This window comes from Leptonychotes weddellii, chromosome 6, assembly GCF_054177405.1.
Source record: "Leptonychotes weddellii isolate Sample4059 chromosome 6, ASM5417740v2, whole genome shotgun sequence".
Lineage (NCBI taxonomy): Eukaryota > Metazoa > Chordata > Mammalia > Carnivora > Phocidae > Leptonychotes > Leptonychotes weddellii.
Window position 1 is genome coordinate 51,374,086 of NC_138374.1, and position 16,360 is coordinate 51,390,445.

Sequence of the window (16,360 nt, forward strand, 5' to 3'; positions counted from 1 at the left end):
TTTTTTTTTTTTTTAAGATTTTATTTATTTATTTGAGAGAGAGAGAATGAGAGACAGAGAGCACGAGAGGGAAGAGGGCAGAGGGAGAAGCAGACCCCCTGCTGAGCAGGGAGCCCGATGTGGGACTCGATCCCGGGACTCCAGGATCATGACCTGAGCCGAAGGCAGTCGCTTAACCAACTGAGCCACCCAGGCGCCCCAAAGTTTTTCTTTTTTTTTTTAAGTAGGCTCCACACCCAGCATAGAGCCCAGTGCCAGCCTTGAACTCACAACCCTGAGATCAAGACCTGAGCTGAGATCAAGAGACAGAGGCTTAACCAACTGAGCCACCCATGCGCCCCTAAATACTAAAATTTAAACTGCATAAAAAATTAAACTTTACTTCAGACTAGGAAGTACTATTACAGTCTTTCACTATCTATACAAAGACGATCTTAAAAACATCATTATCAGAATCACTTAAGAATTCACAAATACTTTTACACTGCATAAATACTTTCAAACTAAACTGCCATGAACACTGCTGTTTGTACTACCTATCACACAAAAGAAGTAAATGAAAAGTATGTTACCTTTTACTGGTGCACCATCCATTATTTCATATTTAGCAATTGTTTCTGTTTCTGTGGTGGTACTGGGTCCTAGCATAATAATGTAAACGACATTAAAAAAATAATGTAAATGACATTAAGTTAAATATTTCCAGAATATAATTTCCAACCTTATATCTTATTTTCCAACTACATTATTTTAGTACTAATTTATCTTCCCATTTTGTGAAAATCATTCTTTTCTATTTCTTGATCTACACTTAACATACTTATCACTTCACTGAATGTTTCACTCTCTTCTTACCATATATATAGTTCAGAAAGAATCTTCTCCATAGAGTTCCTTCTATCATTTCTAGTATCTACTAAAATGGAAACTAGACACATAAGAAATAACCACTGTCATGCTAGTTTTCTCTGCAACATCCAAACTGTCTTCTTTCAGAGTTAGTTAACTCTAACTTGAAGAAAACATCAAACTGAGTACTTGATTGACATAGTTCTTTTAAGTTTGGGTGTTCATCTTCTAAGAGATTATTTGACCCCAGACATCTGTAAAAAGTCAATGATATGATAAATGAAAAAAGTATATCAAAACATACATTAATGATCCCAATGCTGTAAAACATATAATATGCAAAGACAACTAAACTCTGTTCTGAATGATGAGTACAGATTATTTTTTATTTAAACTTTTCTAGAATCAGCACAATTTTTAACCAGAAAAAATGTTTAATTTCTTTTAAACAAGAAAAAGGAACCTGACGTTTGATTTTAATATCTTTAAATCCCTTAAAACTTTTATTAGCAGGTGAAAATGGAGATTAAGAAATCACAGATGAGGGCGCCTGGGTGGCTCAGTTGGTTAAGCGACTGCCTTCGGCTCAGGTCATGATCCTGGAGTCCCTGGATGGAGTCCCACATCGGGCTCCCTGCTCTGCAGGGAGTCTGCTTCTCCCTCAGACCCTCCCCCCTCTCATGTGCTCTCTGTCTCATTCTCTCTCTCTCAAATAAAAAAAAAAAAAAAAGAAAAAAAAAAGAAATCACAGATGATTCTAATTATGATTCCAATTATAAATTCTTAAAGAGTGTTGCCTAAAATTATTTTCAGCAAAAATCCAACAAATGAGACAAATTAAATCTATACACTAATTAAAATTAAAAAGCAATTGTAAATAATTCTGGAGCAACTGGTCAGCCATCTGGAAAAAACTAAAGTTGAATCCATATCAAGACAAATTCCAAAGAAATTAAAAATTTAAACAAAATCCCCAGATTATATTATTTTAGGAGAATCAAGCACAGAAAATTACTTTTAGAACATCAGTGTGAAAAAGGCCTTTCTCTGGCACAAAACCTAGAGTCTATAAAAGGAAAAACTGGTAAATTTGACTACACAAAAAGAACTACATGGCAAAAGCCATCATTAGCAAGACAAACTAGGGAAATTTTTGCTGCATTCATTCATTCAGTCATTTATAAAGATTTTATTTATTTATTTGACAGAGAAAGCGAGCAAGAGAGCATAAGCAGGGGGAGCAGCAGAGGGAGAGGGAAAAGCAGGCTCCCTGCTGAGCAGGGAGCCCAACACAGGGCTCAATCCCAGGACCCCTGGATCATGACCTGAGCTGAAGGCAGATGCTTAATCAACTGAGTCACCCAGGTGCCCCTTTTGCTGCTTTTAATACAGAAAAAGGAATTGATTTCCCTAATATATAAAGAGTTTCTACAAATCAGTAAGAAAAGACTAATAATCCAAAAGAGATGGAACACAGGATATAGATATGCAGTATATATAGAAAAGAAATACAAATAGCTTTTATCCACATGAAAAGATGCTTACCCTCATTCAGAACGAAAAAACTAAATTAAAACTACAACGAGGAACTTTCTCTCCCTACTCATCAGATCAGCTAAAAATTTTCTAATGTTGTATTGGTTAAGAATAGGAGGAGAAGGGGCAACTGGGTATCTCAGTCAGTTAAGCCTCTGCCTTCGGCTCAGGTCATGATCCCAGGGTCCCTGTCAGGCTCTCTGCTCAGTGGGGAGTCTGCTTCTCCCTCTCCCTCTGCCCCATTCCCCTCCTCATACTCTCTCTCTAGCTCACTCAAATAAATAAATAAAATCTTAAAAAAAAAAAAAAAGAATAAGAGGAAAAAGGCATTCTTCTACATTCCTTGCTGGTAATAATACAAATTGATACAACCCCTAAAGAGGATAAACTGATATGTATCAAAATTACAAATGAATATACTCTTTGAAATAACAATTCTACTTTTAAGATTTTTATCTCCCACACATACCTGCACACATGCAAAATGACATTATTAAGTTTAGCACTGTTTGGAATAGCAAGTGACTGGAAACAACCTGGAGCAGACTGGTTAAATTCTAGTACATCCATAGAAAGGAATACTATAAAAAAGATGAGGAAGTACTCTACACATTGATATGGAAAGATCTCTAAGATATATTAAGTGAAAAAGCAAAATATATATTGTACATAAACATTTAACTTAAAAGCAGGGCAAAGGGTATAATATAAAAGTAGTTACTGTATATGTATAAATATCAAGAAGCATTTTAAAACTTATAAACATATGACCTATGAGTAGCTGGAGTACACAAATAGGACATTTTTTACCATATAGTCTTTTACACTTTGTTTTTGAACCATGTGAATGTATAACCTATTCAAAGATTAATTTTTAAAAAAGCATAAACATTAAGCAATATTAAGTATCAAAGTTAGTATCCAATATGTATATTTATTGTATATCTAAACAATATTTTAAGATTTAAAAATTTTTTAAAACAGGAATTTTAATTCAAATACTCTTTTTAACTTACCAATTCCTGTGATCTCTTTTTTGATCAGTTGCAACTCCATATGTTGGATTTTTATTCTTACTAATAAAAAGTAAATTTTTCCAACAATCACATCCTTTAGATGATACCTTTGGGGAAAGAACATACCTCATTTACCAAGTATCAGTTTAAAAAAACAATCAAAAAGGGGCACCTGAGAGGTGCAGCTGGTTAAGTGTCTGACTTGGATTCGACTCAGGTCTCAATCTCTGTTGTGAGACTGAACCCCATGTCAGGCTCTATGCTCAGTGCGGAGTCTGCTTTGGATTCTCTCTTCCTCTCCCTCTGCCCCTCCCACTCATTCTCGCTCTCTCTCTCTCTCATCTGTCTCTAAAATAAATAAATAAATATTTTTTAAAAAAGAGTGAAATATGTACTGAAAGGCTTTAGTAGACATCTTTATGTCAGACATCCTTATGACAGTAACTATTTAAGAATACCATTTTGGGGGCACTGGGTGGCTCAGTTGGTTAAGCATCTGCCTTCAGCTCAGGTTATGATCTCAGGGTCCTGGGATCGAGCCCTGTGTCTGGCTCCCCATTCAGCGGGGAGTCTGCTCCTCTCCCTCTGTCCCTCCCTCCGCTTGTGCTCTCTGTCTCTCAAATAAATAAATAAAATCTTTTTAAAAAATACCATTTTGGCTATTCAGATTATTTAATGTTCTTTTTTTTTCAAAAAAGTACTCACCATTTTGCTATAAAAATAGGAATCAAGCTTTAACTTGACCATCAATACACCTTAAAGGGAAGAATTAGCCTGATTAACTGTGTGTCCTTTACTTAGAGGTTAGATTCCGAAGAACTTAAGCAGAGAAAATTAAGATTGTTATGCTTGCAATATTTATTTGGTGTATAAAGATGTTTCTGAACATTAAAACTCTACACAAGAGTTTAGTGTCCTTATTACTCTAAGTGCTAGAGTAGTGCAGCTAACAAAGCACTTACCCACAAAGAGACATTCCACAGGCTGAGTTTGTTGCTATGATATCTAGTCATCAAAGTCCTTTCCCAATTACTCTGGAATGATGTGCTAATAAATCTGGAAATTACTACAATCCCCGGAGGGCTTTTCAACCTTCTCCTAGGTTTGAATCTCAAAATAATATCCCAGGAGTTGATCAATGTAATTATGCTGGCCTGAAGGGAGGCTTCCAGTGACAAGGTTATAGGTCCTAAACAATTTGATAATTTTATTAACAATATAATTTAAGACTCTGAAGGCATGTTTATATCACATTTTTAGTAACATAAATTGGTGAGTGACAACTAATAAAAGTCATGTAACAAAAGAATACACAGGAAGGGGATAAAAGAATAATATACATCCATTTCTTCAACAAATAAACTTTAGTGGGAAAAAAATAGGGGGGAAACTTACAATAAATTAAAAGAAATTTAAGAGTCAAACAACCAAATGCAATGTGTCCAGATGCCCTGGATTTAAACAAATCTTGTTTGGATACTGATGTGAATAAACCATGTAGGGGAAAAAAGACATTTTATGAGATAATCAGGGAAATGTGAACATTGACTGGATATGTACAGATATTAAGAAATTATTAATATTTTTAGATATAACAGTATTATATTTAATACAATACATAATTTTTATGGATGAAATTCTGTGTCTGGAATTGGCTTCAGTATAATCTGTTGGGAGTGTCGGGGCTGGATCCAGATAAAACAGATCTGACCGTATACTGACAAGTACTGGAGCTGGGCGCTGGCTACTTGAGGATTCACTGTACTGCTCGTACACTTTGGTCTATGCTTGAATTTTTCCATAATAAAGTTTAAAAAGGTATTAAACAATAAACAAAACAGGAGCCTGTTTCTGTAAAAATACAACATATATAAACATAATATATACCTTTCCCTCTCTTGTGAAAAGATATGCAAGAGCTATTGTGATAAAGTGGTAAAATTAATAAAAAATAATAAAATTAAAAATGTGATCTTTTACATTGCCAAAATTTTTTTTTATTTTTTTAAGATTTTATTTATTTATTTGAGAGAGAGAGAGAGAGAGACAGAGATAAAACACAAGTGGAAAGGAGAGGGAGAAGCAGGCTCCCTGCTGATCAGGGAGCTGGACACGGGGCTCGATACCAGGACTCTGGGATCCTGACGTGAGCTGAAGGCAGACGCTTAACTGACTGAGCCACCCAGGCGCCCCTACATTGCCAAAATTTTCAATAATGAAAATGTACTGCTTATGTAGGCAGGAAAAAGCATTTTTGTTTAAAGAAATGACTAGGCTAAAATTATACCAACCCAGTAAAGAAAATTTTTACAGACAGAAGGGATTAGTTGCCTTCTGAGATGGTAAGATCCTCTACAAAAAATGACCAAGCAGAGACTTAATAGGAATTGAATATGAAAGACACCTACGCTGAGTCAAGAAGATAGTCCTTCCGCTCAGAGATTTTGTTGGGCTGTTTACATCAAATTAATGTCAATTCTATCCCTACTTTGACCAATTTACAAAGACCCGAAAAGCTTATTTCTTAAATTTTCCCTGAACATTTACGTTATCTGTTGTTAAAGGTACTTACTTTGATTTATTATATTCAAATTCTATGTGTAGACAATCTTCAATGCCCACTTCCATCTTAATGGAGTTGTTAACATCAGGATATGTGGCAAGCTGGTGAACAATAAGATCATATTCTTTTATCAAATCTGTCAGTCTTCTTACTATTGTCACTTTAAGAAAATACCTACAAAGCCAACAGAGAGGTAAGTTAAATCTCCTATGATAAATTTTAGTGTTTTAAATAAGCAAACATTGACTGCAACTCAGCTTTCTCCTTACTGATCCTTTGGGATCAACTTACTTCATGAAAGAGTTCTAATCTTTAAATGCCCCCACCACCACCAAAAAAAAAAAATACAAAGTGTAATTTTAAGAAGAGTGTACGTACTTTTTATTTGAAGTGCTATGGCCATGTCTTCCTGAGGAAATCTCTTATCACTTTTTTTTTTAATTTTATTATGTTATGTTAATCACCATATATTACATCATTAGTTTTTGATGTAGTATTCCATGATTCATTGTTTGCGTATAACACCCAGTGCTCCATTCAATACATGCCCTCTTTAATACCCATCACCAGGCTAACCCATCCCCCCACCCCTCCTCCCCTCTAGAACCCTCAGTTTGTTTCTCAGAGTCCATAGTCTCTCATGGTTCGTCTCCTCCTCCGATTTCCCTCCCAATCTCTATCACTTCTTACCATATACCAAATGAGATTTGCTGGGAAACTAATGGATTTTGAGGTAATTCTGTTTACAAGACAAAAGGAAGTACCTAGGGGATGATTCATATAAAGGAATTATATGAATAAAACTTCTCATGATGGCAGTCTCTAAATCTACGATAGAAGGCTCTTATTACCTCAGGTGAACATTAGCTAGACAAAATATTTGGCAGAATTCTTAAAAATCTGAAGTCTATCAGTCCAGAATTATAATCAGAAATTCTAATAAGACATTCGATAGTAGCCATTACTTTCTGGTTTTGACACCACCTACAGTTTGTTAATATATATTCATACCTCAAGCGGACATTGGCACCGATGTAAGATTCATACGGCTTTTCAACTTGCATAAATTCAAAATCATAACTTCTGCTCTGAGTTAATTCTCCAGGCAAGGCTAGTTCTTTCACTAGGTTTACAAATTCATGAGTATTACTCTTGTCATTGAAAAGTTCTACAAAATTTTAAAAAGCAAAAAAGACCAATTACATTTAATATCTATTTCATTAAAACCCAAACTTCTACCTCCAAAGCAAATAATTTTTACCAAAAGAATTAGTTGGATTTGTCTTTAATATACTAGAGCTATGATACAAATTCCATTATCCTCATTATGCTCCACCTAGGCATAAAAAAAATTCAGCTGCACAGCACAATGAAAATTTCTATTATAAAAGATGTATTCATTCCTTTAATGTAGTTAGGGCTTGCCCAAAATGAAGCTGCTTTAACAGACACATTTCCAGGAATTATTTGAACTTCCTCCCTTCAAGGCAAAAAGCATTTATTGTTTTGCTTTAGCTAGGCAAATATATTACTTTGATAAAACCATAATATACAAAAGACTTACCAACTATCAGTGAATTACTATAACTTGCCCCTCAAGTATAATCTCATCTGGAATAGATATATATCTACCAATTCCAATTTTGATACTTTAAACATGTATAGTACATCTTAGAAAGCTAGATTTAAAACCTAGCTATGTATACTGTAATAGAAAGATCCATTTTCTTTTCTCTTTTTCAATCTGCCATACCAAAAGATTTATAGAGTTTAACTCCTACTAAACCAAGAATGCCTCTGAAATACATGTGTGGAAATGTACACAAGCTGATCTAAGTCAAGAAGAAATTACACCTTTCCTTTTCACATGGAATTTTCTGACAGGTGAGTCTGGCTACAGGCACACACTAGGTTAGGAAGACAAATGGTATGGGTAATTAGAAAGTGAAGGATGAAGGTGACACTGGTAATTGTAAAGCTGGTGAAAAATGTAGGCAGATGGAAATTTCAGTGAGTCAACTAATTTACTCGAATTATTTTTCAAGGCTGGTAACTTATATAACTCCTCTCATTTTTAGTAATTAAGTTTAATAACAAAGGCAGGATGAGTCAAGTATTTAACACAATTCAAAGAAACATGATTTAATGTTTATAAAATAAATCCTCTCCTTTATTATGCAAAATCAATTCCTTCCTTCCACAAAACTAATTTGTAATTCAAGAATTTAAGTGCCAAATCCAACCCTCTTCAAACTCAGTTATCATTTAAAAAAAAAAAAAAAGTAATACTATTTTAAAACTCACCAATTTGACCTACAAATTCAATTCTAATTCCTTGGTGCTCTAGCCTCTTTCCAGGTTGCTTAAAGGCTAGGTTTACCTGCCAAAACATGAAATTATAAAAGATGTTAACAATCCTTTGAGTGGGCCTACTAACAGATTCCTTCCAGATGAATGCAATATATAAGTATTTCATGTATTCATTTCTGAAGTTTGAGACACCACCATATACCTAGATCATTATGACTTTACAGCACCAGAGAAGGTATAACTTACTCAATATACAATCACTTATACATACACTTAAAAGCACCTGCTTTGTTAGGAAGGAATCCTTTCTAAGTTGGAGAACTATAAAGACTCAAATCAAAAAAAGGGAAAATTTGCAACTAATCAAATGTGTTTTCCGGTCAAATAGTTAAACAATTCTACACAATAGCATTTTAATGTAAGGTAATCACTAATTTCAAGAATTTACCTAAAAGATCACTTTAGCTCTTTGTAACCAAAAATATATTATTATAATTCCTAACCTTAAAAGCAATGTTTATTCCCCTGAATCTGCTACTCACTCTAAAAACAGAATGTCTAAAGACTGAAATTTTGTATTTGTATGATTTATCTTACATATTTTTAAAGTAAAATATATAACCTTGAAATCCTAAATTTACATCTGCCAAATGGAAACCTTAATTTTATCAATTTTTTAATTTGACAAAATATCTATAAAGTACATACATATTAAAAAAACTTTTCCAAATGTTTAAGGATTAGTTAACATACAAAAAAGCATACTTTCAGATTTATTCTTTACTATAAAAAAATATTGTTAACATGACTCTTAAAAGCTTTTTTAACTAATGCTTCTCAAAAGATAACAGTAATCAAGGGCCAATAAAAACAGATCCAATTACTTCTGTTTGTAAACTGTATTAACTAAAATATTCACTTTTCTTTATCTTCCATACTGTAACCAGAATGAGTTACTTGCCTTCCAAATTAATATCTCAAAGAAAGAAGCAAATAATTAAATAAATTGTGGTACATCATATGATGGAATATTATTAACGTTTAAAAATAATAAGATCAGGGCGCCTGGGTGGCTCAGTTGGTTAAGCGACTGCCTTTGGCTCAGGTCATGATCCTGGAGTCCCGGGATCGAGTCCCACATCGGGCTCCCTGCTCAGCGGGGGGTCTGCTTCTCCCTCTGACCCTCTCCCCTCTCGTGCTCTCTGTCTCTCATTCTCTCTCTAAAATAAATAAATAAAATCTTTAAAAAAAAAAATAATAAGATCAAAGAATTTTTAATGATGTGGGAAGATGTGCATGATATGTTACATGAAGGAAGCATGGTCAAATTGTATACAAGCATAATGCCAATTATATGTTTTTTAAATTACACAAAAGAAATACTCTTAAAGCAGTTACTTCTGGAATGTATAATTATGAGTAATTTTGTTTTCTTCTTTGTACAAAGTTTTCAAGGTTTTGTTTTTTTACAATGGGCAAATAATACTTTCTAAGTCAGAAAAATACTTATTTTAAAGGAAAAAAGTATATTAGAGGCTTCACATACACTAACAAGTTGAATTTTAGGTTTGAACCACAAATAATGCAAGCCTAACTCCCAGCTATTTCACAAGCCAGGCAGTAATTAGAGCTATTCTCTAATTCACACTAATAAAGCACATAAAAACAGAATACTTCTTAAAATGTCTATCTGGCAACAGATTTGGGGAATGTCTTCATCGAAACATGGCTGTGTCTGATATTTTTAAATTTACAGTTCTTCAAAAAACACTTTGAAACCATACTATTAAGGTAGAAATTTAAAGTTATTCCATTTTTCTACCAAATTGCCTAAACTCTGAAATTGTCCTTGGTCTCCCACTGATGTCAAAACACAACTGCTTTTGGGGCGCCTGGGTGGCTTAGTTGGTTAAGCAACTGCCTTCGGCTCAGGCCATGATCCTGGAGTCCCGGGATCGAGTCCCACATCGGGCTCCCTGCTCAGCTGGGGGTCTGCTTCTCCCTCTGACCCTCTTCCCTTTTGTGCTCTCTGTCTCTCATTCTCTCTCTCTCAAATAAATAAATAAAATCTTAAAAAAAAAAAAAAAAAACAACTGCTTTTAAGCCTAATGCAAGATATTCTGGAATCTGAAGGATCCCAGGGTTGGAAGGCATAATTAAGCATTTTTATTTAAAAGCTGTTCTGCAAGGGAGCATAGAAACATAAATGAAACTATGTGAACTGAGTTAAAGAATTTTAATACTAACTCTTACACTTTTGTAACTTTTATTATAATTTCAAACATAAAATAGTTCCAAGAACAGCACAAGGAAATCCCACATAACCTTTATTCAGATTCATCATGTTTATATTTTGTCCCATATGATTTATCATCTTCTCTCTCTCTATATATAGAAGTCTATGCATACACATACAATTTTTTTTTCACAGTTGAGAATAATTTGGGAGACATCATTCTCCTCTACCCATAAACACTTCATGTGTACCTAAGAAAATAATCTTTTAATCACAGTGCGAATATCAAAATCAGGAAACTTATAACTCCATATATTATATTCATATTCCAACAACTGTCCCAATAATGTACTTTACACCCTTTTTTCCTCCTATCCAGGCTCCAATCCAGGATCACATTACATTTAGTTATGTCTCTTTAGTCTCCTTTAATCTCAAACATTCCTCAGTCATTGCCTTTTTTTTTTTTTTGAGAGCACATGCGCAAACAGGTGGGGAGGGGCAGAGGAAGAGAATCTCTAGGCTCAGCACCGAGCCCAACATGGGACTGAATCCTGAATCTCAGGACCCAGAGATCATGACCAGAGCCACAATCAAGAATTGGACGCTTAACCAACTGAGCCACCCATGTGCCCCAGTCATTGCCTTTCTTGACCTTGATGTTTTTTAATACAGGTCACTTATTTTGTAGAACAGCCCTCAATTTGGGTCTGTTTGATGTTTTATCACAGTTAGACTCAGCTTATGCATTTTTGGCAAGAATACCACAGAAATTAAGTTGTGTCCTTCTCAGTGTATCTTATTACAAAGTACATGATGCCAAGTGGTGATTTTAACTTTGATCACTTAATCAAGGTGATCTACCAGGTTTCTCCAATTTAAAGTTACTATTTTTTCCCTTTACTATAAGTAATTTGAGAAATGTGAGACAATGTATACACCTCTTTAAAAGGCCATGAAAACAAAACATAGGGAAACTGTATATAAACATATTCACTGCTCTAACAAGCCAATCTCAAACTCATTCTTCAGCATCTAATATTCTGTGGATGTCTCAAATAATGCTGTCTTCAGGAGCTGTGTAAGGAGTAAAATTCATCTACACTGTGTTTAAGACATACATCCATCAATGTACTACACACCATTTATAGTATCATTTACAGTGAATTACTGAGATATCTGTACTTTATTGTTGCTGAATACTGTGGTTATCCAAAATTAATTTCCAACTGCTACCAGAAGAATGTGGCCCATATTCATATTGATGAAAGATACTGTGATAATATTCTTTTTTTAAAGAATTAAACTATAAAGCCCTACAATCTCAGAATAAACATATACCTTTGTTCACTTTTGTAACAAGGCATAGAGGGTTCATTATAGGTAGCTTGGCATTGGCAACACCACTTCAAGATAATTTACTTATCACTGACCAATCTTAAAGAATCTTAAGGAATTATACCTTATGAACCCACCAAAAATATACCCAAATGACTATCAAATTTTTCACAACTATTGTGCCTCAATAATTAAACATGCAATCAGTAAGACTCTCTCAAAACTATTCAGAAGGTAAATAGTGATACAAGCTATATTTCAAAAAGAGGAAACCTAGCTCAAATATATATCATAAAAAATTTAGGATACAGTCCAATGTTCCAGACTTAAGGAAGAATTGTCACTTGAACATGAACCAAAGCAGTAAATATTCTACCCAAGGATTAAAAAAATCTGAGTAAGTACATTTTAAGAATTTCTCTATTTATCTTGTAATAATCTACATAGTCCCACTTGTCTTAAGAAATGCTTCAAAAATGGGGCACCTGGGTGGCTCAGCTGGTTAAGTGTCTGCCTTTGGCTCAGGTCATGATCCCAGGGTCCTGGGATCAAGCCCTGCGTCAGGCTCCCTGTTCAGGGGGTGAGTCTGCTTCTCCCTCTCCCTTGGCCCCTCCTCCTGCTCATGCTCTCTCCCTCTCTCTCTCAAATGAATAAATAAAATCTTAAAAAAAAAAAAAAAAGCCTCAAAAACTCTCCAAAAAACTTTTAGCACATAGCAATTAATTTTAACTTTAAAATGTATATGCTACAAGAGTCCCCAAACAATTCAATGGGGAATGAATATTCTTTTTAACAACAGTGCTGAAACAACTGAATATCAACATACAAAAGAATGAAGTTGGATCCCTACCTCACGCCATATACAAACTTGAAATGGATCAAAGACTTAAATGTAAGAGGCACAATTACAAAATTCTCAGAAGAAAACAGAGGTGTAAATCTTCACTGCTTTGGATGGACAATGGTTTCTTAGATAACACCAATGCATGAGCAACCAAACAAAAAAATAGATACATTGGGACTTCATCAAAATTTAAACCTTTAGTGCTTCAAAGACACCATCAAGAAAGTGAAGACCAAAAAAAAAAAAAAAAACCAGAAAAGAAAGAAAGAAAGAAAAAAAGTGAAGGCAATTCAGAGAACAGGAGAAAATGTTTGTGAAATATAACTGATAATGGACTTGTATCCAGCATATATAAAGAACTCTTGCAACTCACAATAAAAAGACAACCAAATAAAAAAAGGTCAAAGGATATGAACAGACTTTTCTCCAAAGATTTCTCTAGCAATAAGCACGTGAAAAGGTGCTCAGTATTAGTCGTTAGGGAAATGCAAACCAAAACCATAATGAGATACCACTTCACACCCACTAAAATGGCCATAATAAAAAATACATATTTTTATATATATTTTTATTATATATTTTTTATATATATATATTTATAATAAAAATATATATATTAAGTGCTGCCAAGAAACTGAAGAAATTGGAACCCACATACATTGCTAGAAAGAATGTAAAATAGTGCAGCTGCTTTAGATAAGATTGGCGGTTCCTCTAAAAGTTAAACACAAAGTTAACATATGACCCAGCAATTCCACTCCTACATATACACCCAAGAGAAATGAAAACATATATTCACACAAAAACATTTTAAAATGTTTTTAAAATGTTTTGTGTTTTAAACACAAGTGTACAGCATTATTAATAATAGTCAAAAAGTAGAAACCCAACCGTCTGCAACTGATGAACAGATAAAGGAAATGTGGTATATCCATATTCCACATGGATATATATTGGAATATTAGTTAATCATAAGAAAAGATGGTTTGATACATACTATATGAACAAACCTTGAAAACATTATGCTAAAGGAAATAAGTCAGCCACAAAAGGACAAATCTTATATGACCACCTTTTCTTTCTTTTTTTTTTTTTTTTAAAGATTTTATTTATTTATTTGACAGAGACACAGTGAGAGAGGGAACACAAGCAGGGGGAGTTGGAGAGGGAGAAGCAGGCTTCCCGAGGAGCAGGGAGCCCGATGCGGGGCTCGATCCCAGGACCCCGGGATCATGACCTGAGCCGAAGGCAGACGCTTAACGACTGAGCCACCCAGGCGCCCCTTATATGACCACCTTTAAGAAATAACTAGAACAGTCAAATTTACAGAAAAACAAAGTGGACCAGAGGTACCCAGGGACTGGGAGAAAAAGGAAATGGGTAGTTACTGTTTAACGGGGACAAAGTTTCTGTGTGGGGTGATGCATAAATTTTGGAAATAGTGGTGATGGTTGTACAACCTTGTGAATGTAATTAATGCCACTGAACTGTACACTTAAAAATGGTTAAAATGGCAAATTTTATTATATATATTTTTTACCAATTTTTTTGAAAGGAATGAACCTTTAAAGCATCCGCTAAGTGAAAGGAGCCAGACAGAAAAGGCTATATATTGTATGATTCCATTTATATAAAATGTCCAGAATAGGCCAATCCATACAGAAAGAAATCAGATTTGTAGATTAGTGGTTGCTAGGTGTCTCAGTTCATTTAGGTTGCTGTCACAAAATACTGTATACAGGGTGGCTTATAAACAACAGAAATTTACTGCTCACAGTTCAGGAGGCTGGGAAGTTGAAGATCAGTGTGCCAGCAGATGTGGTGAGAGCTCTCTTTCTGGTTCACAGATGGCTATGTTCACTGTGTTCTTACATGGCTGAAGGTAAGGGAGATAAGAGCACTAATCCCATTCTTGAGGGCTCTGTCCTCATGACCTAATCATGTCCCAAAGGTCCCAATCTCCAAATACCATCACACTGAGGATTAGGTTTCAACACACAAATTTTATGAAGGCACAAATACTCAGTCTATGGCACTAAGGAAGCAAATGCTAATGGTATGGTGTTTCTTTTGGGGTGATGAAATGTTATGGGATTAGTGGTGATGGCTGCACAAAGTAAAAACACTGACTTGTACATTTTAATAGGGTGAATTTCTTGGTATATGAATTATACTCAATAGGCTTTTTTTTTTTTTGAAAAGAAAGTAAATATTACAAATAAACTAATGGAACAGAACACACAACCTCTGTTTATGACAAAGGTGATACTGCAGTGCAGTGAAGGAAAGGATAAATGTTCTGGGTTCATGAGATATCCACACAGGGAAGTATAAAAAAAAAAAAAAAACTAGCCTTAACTCCTAGGTCGCAAAGACAAAAGCAACTCCAAGCAAACTGAGGATCTAAATGTGAAGTGTAAAATAAAAAAAATTACAGGAGAAAGATAACAGGAGAATATCTTCATGCCCATAAGGTAGGCAAAGATTTCTTAAATAGGATACCAAACACACTAACAGAAAGGAAACATAACATTTACCCTGTATTAAAATTAAGAACTATTCATCAAGACACCAGTAAGACAGTGCAAAGTCACACCAGAAAGTGAGAGAAAATATTTACAACACATATACAAAGGACCCTACACTGAGAAGCATAAAAGCCTCTTATCAAGAACACACAAAAAACTATTATACACCAATAAGAAAAAAAGTCAACTGAGTAGAAAAACGAGCTCTCCTCACCCCCCAAAAACTTGAATAGGCACTTCATAAAAGATATAAAATGGCCAATAAGTCTATGAAAGGTTGCTCAACTTCAACGGATGTCAGGGAAATCAAAATTAATACCATGTAACAACCAAGAGAATGATACCATGAGAAGAAAAGCCACAGACTAAGAAAAAATATTTGCAGAAGACACATCTGGTAAAGGACTGTTACCCAAAACATACAAAGGACTCTTAAAACTCAACAAGAAAACAAACAATCCAATTAAAAAGTAGGCAGAAATCCCAATCAAAATACCATCAACTTTTTTCAAAGAAATGGAACAACTAATCCTAAAATTTGTATGGAACCAGAAAAGACCCCAAATAGCCAGAGGAACATTGAAAAAGAAAAGCAAAGCTGGTGGCATCACAATTCCGGACTTCAAGCTCTATTACAAAGCTGTCATCATCAAGACAGTATGGTACTGGCACAAAAACAGGCACATAGATCAATGGAACAGAATAGAGAGCCCAGAAATGGACCCTCAACTCTATGGTCAACTAATCTTCGACAAAGCAGGAAAGAATGTCCAATGGAACAAAGACAGTCTCTTCAACAAACAGTGTTGGGAAAATTGGACAACCACATGCAGAAAAATGAAACTGGACCATTTCCTTACACCACACACAAAAATAGATTGAAAATGGATGAAAGACCTAAATGTGAGACAGGAATCCATCAAAATCCTAAAGGAGAATGCAGGCAGCAACCTCTTCGACCTCAGCCGCAGCAACTTCTTCCTAGAAACATCGCCAAAGGCAAGGGAAGCAAGGGCAAAAATGAACTACTGGGACTTCATCAAGATAAAAAGCTTTTGCACAGCAAAGGAAACAATCAACACAACCAAAAGACAACTGACAGAATGGGAGAAGATATTTGCAAATGACATATCAGATAAA

The 16,360-nt window shown here is 34.7% G+C and overlaps 1 protein-coding gene across 3 annotated transcripts in view; it reads right to left on the reverse strand.

Moving 5' to 3' along the window:
* The window catches only part of VPS26A (VPS26 retromer complex component A), a 34,637-nt gene that overhangs the window by 6,566 nt on the left and 11,711 nt on the right, over window positions 1-16,360 (reverse strand). For 2 of the 3 annotated variants that reach the window (XM_006728907.3, XM_006728906.3), the window contains exons 3-7: window positions 8,269-8,344; window positions 6,976-7,132; window positions 5,974-6,138; window positions 3,402-3,508; window positions 573-641 (exon numbers count right to left, since the gene is read on the reverse strand). In XM_006728907.3, coding sequence (XP_006728970.1) covers window positions 573-641; window positions 3,402-3,508; window positions 5,974-6,138; window positions 6,976-7,132; window positions 8,269-8,344 — 574 coding nt within the window. Of the gene's footprint in view, window positions 1-572; window positions 642-3,401; window positions 3,509-5,973; window positions 6,139-6,975; window positions 7,133-8,268; window positions 8,345-14,467; window positions 14,569-16,360 lie in introns of those variants that run through there. The other variant, XM_031022009.2, reaches the window with a different exon arrangement.